The 9,762-nt window shown below is 36.0% G+C and overlaps 1 protein-coding gene across 1 annotated transcript in view; it reads left to right on the top strand.

Annotated features, from left to right (window-relative positions):
- VAPA (VAMP (vesicle-associated membrane protein)-associated protein A, 33kDa) overlaps window positions 1–9,762 on the top strand; it is a 58,927-nt gene that overhangs the window by 38,214 nt on the left and 10,951 nt on the right. Inside the window, exon 6 of the mRNA XM_014540246.1 lies at window positions 6,770–6,904. Coding sequence (XP_014395732.1) covers window positions 6,770–6,904 — 135 coding nt within the window. The remainder of the gene's footprint in view (window positions 1–6,769; window positions 6,905–9,762) is intronic.

Consider the following 9,762-nt stretch of genomic DNA (forward strand, 5'->3'; position numbering starts at 1 on the left):
TGCACAAAATTTTGTGCACCAGGCCTCTAGTATATATATAAAAGCCTAAGTGACTGGCTGACCCTTCCACTGTTCGACTGGTAGCTATGATCCACACTGACCACCATGGGGCAGATGCTCAGCGCACAGGCATGGAAACATGGAACAGACTGATGAATCTCAGAGGGAAGGAGGGGAGGGTGGGAAGAGATTAACCAAAGGTCTCATATGCATACTAGAGGCCCGGTGCATGTGCACCAGTGGGGTCCCTCAGCCTGGCCTGCGGGGATCGGGCCAAAATTGGCAGTCTGACATCCCCTGAGGAGTCCTGGATTGCGAGAGGGCGCAGGCCAGACTGAGGGACTTCACCGGTGCATGAATCTGTGCACCGGGCCTCTAGTCATTTAATAAACTTAGAGCTGTCTTTAATCTGAACTTCTGTTATGCTCTGGATAGCAGAAAATTTGAGATCATAGTGTGAAAGGGGTTGGAAGTCAAGTATTTGATATTGCTGATCAAGAGTAGTTTTCACTGCTTTGAAAACCAAAACAGAAGTTGATGGAAATGATAATTGATCCTAGCTATTTAATCTTATAGAGCTGAGTAGGAGATATATCTACATATAGATGTAGCCCATAGTAATCAAAGAAAGCGGTTTGGGATCTGCTAAAGGCCTTGAATAAATACTGAATGTAGTCCCCGGAGTCCCACACCATGGAACATGAGCAGAAGTAGTTTGTTCCTGGAACATTTTTAGACCAGGTATTATTAATAACCCAAAGTCAGTTCAGTAATTTCAAAGTACTCCAGAGAATATCTGATTTTGAGCCTGGATGAACTAGCTGCAGATTGTATTTGCACTAACTGAACTACTTGGACTTGAGGTACAGTTATTGACTAAGTTGTAGGGAATATTTGTTGAAGATAATGGTTTACTAACATTTTATTTTAACCCTTATAACAGTAGACAGTACAGTGAATCCCTATGAACCTATGGCCAGTTTTAACAGTTACCACTTTATTGTTAATTTTATCTAAATCTCACTACTTCCACCTCACATTGTTTTAAGGCAAATTCCAGATGTGATATTGTTGCATCTATAACTGTTTCAGTATGTATCATTCAAGTACAGTGACTTTAATAAAAGGGAAAACAGTTTAATGACAATACTACCATCAAGCCTTTAAGCTTAACACATTGTGGATGGATCACGAGAATTCTCACTTCATATTACACATGGTTTTACAAAGTATCATACTTTAAAAAGATATTAGCTTGTACGAACATGTAATAAATAACTTCAAAATGCAGTGGGTATTTAAAGCGTGCCTTTAACATTTGTGTAAAACGTTTTTTTTGTACTCATTCGGCCTCTAGTTATTGATAAAAGCTGAATTCTGACTTACACAAATTGATTAAAGGTGACATTCCCCTATTCAAGAAAAATATATTTCTAAATGTGCAAGATTAACAAAAATGTTAAAAACAGATTTTTTAGTTTTATAGTATGATTGCTGTATAGTGATTTACTTGATATTTACCTTTATTTTTTTTAGTTTATCTGTTAATATGTTGTAAAAAAAGGGTATGTTAATTGAAGCAGAATTCAGTTTATTTTGTGACAACCTCAGGTTTAATATACAAATAAACTCTTTCAGGATGGCATATTTAGTGTTCAGAGCACTGGAGAAGTCCATATTCAGTTAATGGTTTCTTACACATTTATTTTAAAGAGTTGTTCATCAGAATTTAGGATCTAAAATTTAGTTAGTATATCCAAAATAGATAGACATACAGTAGCTATCATAGCTGTTGATACTTTTTTCTCAAAGTTGGCGTAGCGAGCAGGTCTTATACTTTACCATTTTGTTTTTTATGTTAAGCACCCATCCCACTCCCATACCTGTCTCTGCCTACAGCTCCTTGCCCACCTTCCTGTACCCCCCACCTCCCTTCCAATAAGTAGATAGGCATTTAATTGAAGTATATAAGTATATCTGTTTGAGGATCTGGATCTTTTTAGGTATGCTATTATTGGACATATGCATGTTCTAAAAACAGTGGAAAAGGCTATGTTATTTTATTGATTTTTATCAGTTCTTTTAGGACTTTGATATCAGTTATATAAATGTTGAAGTTTTATGATCAATCTTGTAGAATGAAAAAGGTGCCAGCTTTAGAAGTGTGTAGTGGTTGAGTCCATGTTTTTATTTTTATAGTTTAAAGAAGTTACTTTTTGTAACAGAACAATTCTAATTTATGTGAACCATCATCAGAATGTGGGCTTCTTTTTGGGAAATAGCTGTCTAATTTGGATCATAGATAGAGTTACCTAGGAATCCAAGGACCCTTTGGTTTTGGAATGAAAAGAGGTACTATTAATACTTATTCCTGGATAACAAGTATTAGTTAATACTGCCTTTAAGCACACTGAAATGTGTGGTCTTCCTAGTCCTACAGAACAGCAGGTCTTTGACTGGATATATCTCAGTAAATTAATGGCCCATGGAGTTCAGTTGAGTTATGTTCAGTGCTCATACTGAGAACCATTCAGCATGGTTCTTGGGTTGTAGATAGCAGGAGGCAGATGATACTAAAACATTGACTATTTTATATTTTATAAAGTGGGGCTTTCTGAATTACTAGTTCTTTTTAGTTACTATCAACTCTGTATTAAATCTAATTGCCAGTTAGTAGTAGTGTTTTTTTCAGGATTGAATGTGTCTTTAGTAAACTCCCCCCCCTTTTTTTTATCATGTTTATCACCTATTCAATTCTTTGGGTTCAATTCTTTTTTTTTTTTTTTTTGAGACTTGCTACTTTACTTAGCATTTTCCCAATTTTAAGAAATGTATTGGATTTCTAAAACTACTGGTAGTCCACAATGTGTTAATATGTTCTTAATATCAGACAATCCAGGCAGCATTCAAATTAATCTCATAAATGCATTTAAAATTTTTGGCAGTTTTTTGGAATTTATTTAAAAGTAAAGTCCACATACTGCTGTTGGATATGTTTCTTAAATCTTTTAATCTACGGACTTCCTCTCTGTTTTTCTCTTGCAAAGAAACTGAGTTTGTCCTATACACTTTTTCCCACAGACTAGATTTTGCTGATTGCATCCTTGTGATGTCATTTAACTTTTCTGTCTTCTTATTTCCTATAATAGATCTAGAGGTTTGATTAAATTGAGATTTAATTTTTGCTGGTGGGGAGAGGCAAAGACAACTTTGCAAGTATTGACATATTTTCTTAAGGAGGCTCATAATGTCTTTTGTTGTGTTTGCGAACTTAGCAGCCATTGGTGGGCAACATGAGTGATTTTTAGCATTTTCCCAATTTTAAGAAATGTATTGGATTTCATTTATGCCCTATATATAAAACATCTGTTAATGACATGTTCTAGGAAAATACAATGATTTTTCTTAATGAAGAATGAAGGGCTGTCAAGAAAAGGTCATTTCAGGGGTCTTTATGTATAGACATTTTATGATTAAATAATACATTTTTTTCTATTGAGACAAAGAACAGATTGGGGAGAGTGCATTATTAAGTAAGATAGAGTTCTCTTAGTTATTATATACAGTAACCTAGATACCAATAAGTATTATTTCAGAGTCTGTTCTAACCTTTTTTTTTTGGCAGTATTTTTATTTGAGAGGAATTTGAGAAGATAGGAGAATGGAGATAATGATATAATGGAATGCTATATGCATCTTTAAATTTATTTATTGGTCCTGGGAGAGGGAGGGGTGTGTGTGTGTGTGTGTGTGTATGTGGGTGGAGACAGTTTTGGATGTCACAATTAACTGAGAGGAGTGGTGCTGTAGGCATCTAGTGGGGAGAGGCCAGGGATGCTGCTTAATGCCCTAACAATGCATAGGATAGCCCCTGCAGTGAAGAATTATCAAGCCCAAAATGTTAAGAGTTGAAATTGAAAAAAACATATGGTTTAGGTCTATTCATTAAAGTTTTGCATAATAGTGATATTCTGTCATTCCTGCTTCTTTATATTAGTAGAGTACCTGTATGGAGAGAAACTTGTGCCCAAATGATATTTGGTTATTCATTCAGTCATAGTTTATAAAGGCAGGATAAATGCCCAAGTCTTTCTCTTCAGTTACAGGCTTTCAAAAAGTGAGTTGGTCATAAGTGTCCCTGTGATATGATATACAGTCAGGCAGCCTCCCATGCTCCTTCAAAGCCTTCCTCCCTCTTTTTCTGTCTTGCTATAAACTTCAGCATATCTGTGTTTCAACTCCTTGCAGTTACTATCATTATCAGTGCTCAGATTGACTAAGTAGGAACCTCATCAGATTGGTTCCTGAGTCCTTTTTACCTTAGTAGTCTTTGGTAATTTCCTTGATGTGTAATATGACAAGGCCTAGACCTGGAATCAGCCATTTCTTCAAGAAGCTTTGGCTCCTTTTAGTGTGAGAGGGTATTTCAAGACCCTATTTTGGGCACTGGGATAAGACATCCCCCGAGGGTCCTGGACTGCGAGAGGCTGCAGGCCAGGCTGAGAGACAACCCCCCCCCCCCCCCCCCCCCCCCCCCCCCCCCCCCCGCCCCCGCACGAATTTCATCCACCAGGCCTCTAGTTATTGATAAAAGCTGAATTCTGACCTACACAAATTGATTAAAGGTGGTCCTTGAATAAATACTGAATGTAGTCCCCGGAGTCCCACACCATGGAACATGAGCAGAAGTAGTTTGTTCCTGGAACATTTTTAGACCAGGTATTATTAATAACCCAAAGTCAGTTCAGTAATTTCAAAGTACTCCAGAGAATATCTGATTTTGAGCCTGGATGAACTAGCTGCAGATTGTATTTGCACTAACTGAACTACTTGGACTTGAGGTACAGTTATTGACTAAGTTGTAGGGAATATTTGTTGAAGATAATGGTTTACTAACATTTTATTTTAACCCTTATAACAGTAGACAGTACAGTGAATCCCTATGAACCTATGGCCAGTTTTAACAGTTACCACTTTATTGTTAATTTTATCTAAATCTCACTACTTCCACCTCACATTGTTTTAAGGCAAATTCCAGATGTGATATTGTTGCATCTATAACTGTTTCAGTATGTATCATTCAAGTACAGTGACTTTAATAAAAGGGAAAACAGTTTAATGACAATACTACCATCAAGCCTTTAAGCTTAACACATTGTGGATGGATCACGAGAATTCTCGCTTCATATTACACATGGTTTTACAAAGTATCATACTTTAAAAAGATATTAGCTTGTACGAACATGTAATAAATAACTTCAAAATGCAGTGGGTATTTAAAGCGTGCCTTTAACATTTGTGTAAAACGTTTTTTTTGTACTCATTCAATAGAAACTTATATGGCCACTGGGTAAAGCTAGCAATAAAACTACTGGTAGTCCACAATGTGTTAATATGTTCTTAATATCAGACAATCCAGGCAGCATTCAAATTAATCTCATAAATGCATTTAAAATTTTTGGCAGTTTTTTGGAATTTATTTAAAAGTAAAGTCCACATACTGCTGTTGGATATGTTTCTTAAATCTTTTAATCTACGGACTTCCTCTCTGTTTTTCTCTTGCAAAGAAACTGAGTTTGTCCTATACACTTTTTCCCACAGACTAGATTTTGCTGATTGCATCCTTGTGATGTCATTTAACTTTTCTGTCTTCTTATTTCCTATAATAGATCTAGAGGTTTGATTAAATTGAGATTTAATTTTTGCTGGTGGGGAGAGGCAAAGACAACTTTGCAAGTATTGACATATTTTCTTAAGGAGGCTCATAATGTCTTTTGTTGTGTTTGCGAACTTAGCAGCCATTGGTGGGCAACATGAGTGATTTTTAGCATTTTCCCAATTTTAAGAAATGTATTGGATTTCATTTATGCCCTATATATAAAACATCTGTTAATGACATGTTCTAGGAAAATACAATGATTTTTCTTAATGAAGAATGAAGGGCTTTCAAGAAAAGGTCATTTCAGGGGTCTTTATGTATAGACATTTTATGATTAAATAATACATTCTTTTCTATTGAGACAAAGAACAGATTGGGGAGAGTGCATTATTAAGTAAGATAGAGTTCTCTTAGTTATTATATACAGTAACCTAGATACCAATAAGTATTATTTCAGAGTCTGTTCTAACCTTTTTTTTTTGGCAGTATTTTTATTTGAGAGGAATTTGAGAAGATAGGAGAATGGAGATAATGATATAATGGAATGCTATATGCATCTTTAAATTTATTTATTGGTCCTGGGAGAGGGAGGGGTGTGTGTGTGTGTGTGTGTGTATTTGGGGGGAGCGGTGGTATCATTAAGTACAGGAGAGGTTTATAAACCACTTAGTTTTTTAACTTCAAGGGGAAAAATTCATTTAACTTAAAAAATTGTTCAGGTTGAATGTTATCAAAGGTAAGAAAATATGAAGTGTTTGTTGTTTAGATATTGACAACTATTGATTAGTAAAATTCAGAGCCACAAAGTTAGAAGGTATTCATTTTCAGACATTATGAGGCTAGCATAAATTTAATAAGGTTTACACATTTAATTTGTGAACAGAATACAAATTGATGATAGCTAATTTTGTTTTGGGAAATAATCTAAAAAGTTCATAGTTAACATAGTTATTATTTATTACTATTATTTCTTATGTATAACACCTTTTTATAGAATAAAATGTGAATGTTTTAGAGCCTAATGATTTCTGTATTAGTCATTCCCAATACCATGCAGGCGAACTCAGACTTTGGTGTGAATCTGAGAATATGTTTCCCATGCCACCTCAGGGTATAACTCCACCAGGGACTGCTCCAGCTGTCACTTCAATAAGCATCATCAACAAGCCAGTTTCAACTCCTGCCAGTTATAACATGAAGAATGACCCCAGGGGACTCAGTGTGTTCAAACAGGAGAAGCAGAAGGTTTGTTTTAGGGAGTTAACAGACATAGGAGTCTACTAGTGTTAGTAGCTATGTTAATGTAAGTTACCATACGTGGTATTGTGAGTGTATTATGTGAAATAAATAGAATTGAAATTTTCAACTATGTTTAAAATTACTGAACCACAATTCACTTAAAAATCATGCACACAGCCTATTCTCTGTCCTGTAAAAAAACAAATTTAACACTTAATAAAATCTCAGTAGTGAGCAGGATAAATGTAAGTTTGAACATTAATATGAAATTGCTATAATTTTTCCTGTCACTGAGATTTTGGGAGCATCCTCTAAAAAGGGAGTTAGGTGCATATCTGAATAGACAAGCAGGTGTGGCAATCAAGGTAGGAGCTGGCAAACATTGATTTCCAGGCAAGTACTTGTGTTTATATATTTAAAAAGTGAAATTATTTTATGTTTGTTACCAAATACAAATAATAGTAACCCCTTTTTAATTATCATGGTTATTTACAAATGCCCCATGGTAGGAGAATTTGTGGTATAAGCCCTTAAGATCTTAGGTCATACTTGAATTTATTAATGTCTTCGTGTGTGTATGTGTGCATGTTGACTTGTAGGTAGTGTAATGGTTGCTGTATGATTCCTTTAGCATTTCTTGCTTATTGGAAACCCCAGGAACCCCACAGTGAACAGATTTCTTATACTTTGATTTGGCTTTGCAGAGAATATGTTTGGTTTAAAAACATCTTATCCTGCCCTTGGCCGTGTAGCTCGGTTGGAGCGTTGTCCCGTAAACCAAAAGGTTGGGGTTTGGATCCCTGGTCAGCACGCGTAGGGGAGCCAACTAATTGGTCTTTCTCTCACATCACTATTTCTCTCACTCCCCTTTCCTCTCTCTCTAAAATCAATAAACATATCCTCAGGTGAGGACTTAAAATTTGTTTTAAATGATCGTTTATGTCTGTGGTTCTCAACCTTCTGGCCCTTTAAATACAGTTCCTCATGTTGTGACCCAACCATAAAATTATTTTCTTTGCTACTTCATAACTGTAATGTTGCTACTGTTATGAATCATAATGTAAATATCTGATATGCAGGATGGTCTTAGGCGACCCCTGTGAAAGGGTCGTTTGACTGCCAAAGGGGTCGCGACCCACAGGTTGAGAACCGCTGCTTTATGTAAATTTATCATTAGTTATTGATGAACCTAGAGTAACAGAATTGGTTGTTTAGAGTGAAAGTAAATCTTCAGTAACCTTATTATTCAGATACTATCTTTTCCAAGAGTAAGACCTTAATTATGCCTCTGAACAATTTGATGCCTTAGCTCTAGGCTTTAGTTTTTATATATTTACACCCCTTACTCATAATAGTCACAAGAATGAAGTCGCATATTTACATTCTTTAGCTCCCCTGTCCTTCCCAAGACTTCATTGCAAAAGCTACTTTGCTTTATATTTTACCTTTCCCGAGTTCCTATCCCTAGCTCATTCTTGTCTAATTACCCCCAATAGGAATTACTTAGAATATTGGAACTGAAAGTTGTTAAAAAAAAATACAGAAGTAAATTCATCTCACAGATGGAGAAGGGATTACTGCAGATAGGCTAAATAATATAAAACAGTGGTAAAAGTGCAAGGTAGTGTACATTTTCTTAATTGGTATCATGGCCTTGGTTTTTTAGTTTATTCTAAGTTACAGCATTAAATATAATGTTAATGTAATGTTACTATTCATCAATTTCCTAAGTGTTGCAGCATGTTGTTGAATCCCTCTAGTTTGCCTTTTTCATGGTTCTCAGAACAACCAATCTCCACTTTCTGGACCAGTCTGAAGCAACTCTCAAGAACAAGCTGTTTTCCTGGAGCCAAACCTCACTAATGGAGCTCCTGAATGGAAGCATATGCTTACAGTCACAGCAGCCTTAGTGTTTCCCGTCAGGCTCTTCAGACTGTTACTGCATGAATGACTCAGCCCACCCCTCCTTTTAATCCCCAACTAAGTTAGGTTATATATGCTTATATTTCAAATATACATAAATAAATTAGATTTCTTTACATCTCTTATGTATGTTGACTGGTTTGTAGGGGCCCTAAATAGTACATGATACAATTGTACTCCATGTAACTTGTTCCCTGACTGACTTGGCTCACTTTTGAAATGTGTTTAAGCTTCACTGTATCTGTTGCATTCCTAGTCTTAGGTTTATTCTCCACAAATTGGTTATGACATTTCTTCTTTTGGTTATAAATGCAATATAACAACATTAAGGAAAATTTCAATAGAAAAGGAAATCTAATTCTGTAAGAAGATATTTATTGACATGTTATTTAAATCCCAAAGAGTGGGAAGCTACCTGTTAAATATTCCAAAGAGTGGGAAGCTACCCATTAAATGCCTGAGTGAAGTGTTTAACCCTTTTCGGTCCAACGTGGAGGCTGACTCGACAGATCAGGCGCTAGGAGCAGGTAGGTCCAACGTCAAGCTGAGGTCTAGTGAGACAGATAACTTCAACATTCGATCCCATCAATTAATTTGGACCAGACTGTTCGAATTCCAAAAATAAAATTGAACCGCAAAGGGTTAAGTAAATTTTTTAAAAAAATATATTTTATTGATTTTTTACAGAGAGGGAGAGGGATAGAGAGTTAGGAACATCGATGGGAGAGAAACATCGATCAGCTGCCTCCTGCACACCTCCTACAGGGGATGTGCCCGCAACCAAGGTACATGCCCTTGACCGGAATTGAACCTGAGACCCTTCCGTCCGCAGGCCGACGCTCTATTCACTGAGCCAAATCGGTCAGGGTGGGTTAAGTAATTTTGATAAAGCACAGAATAGAATACTTAATGACATATGTTGTCATTTAAAGTAAAAAAAA

The sequence above is a fragment of the Myotis brandtii genome, unplaced genomic scaffold, assembly GCF_000412655.1.
Source record: "Myotis brandtii unplaced genomic scaffold, ASM41265v1 scaffold240, whole genome shotgun sequence".
Classification (NCBI taxonomy): domain Eukaryota; kingdom Metazoa; phylum Chordata; class Mammalia; order Chiroptera; family Vespertilionidae; genus Myotis; species Myotis brandtii.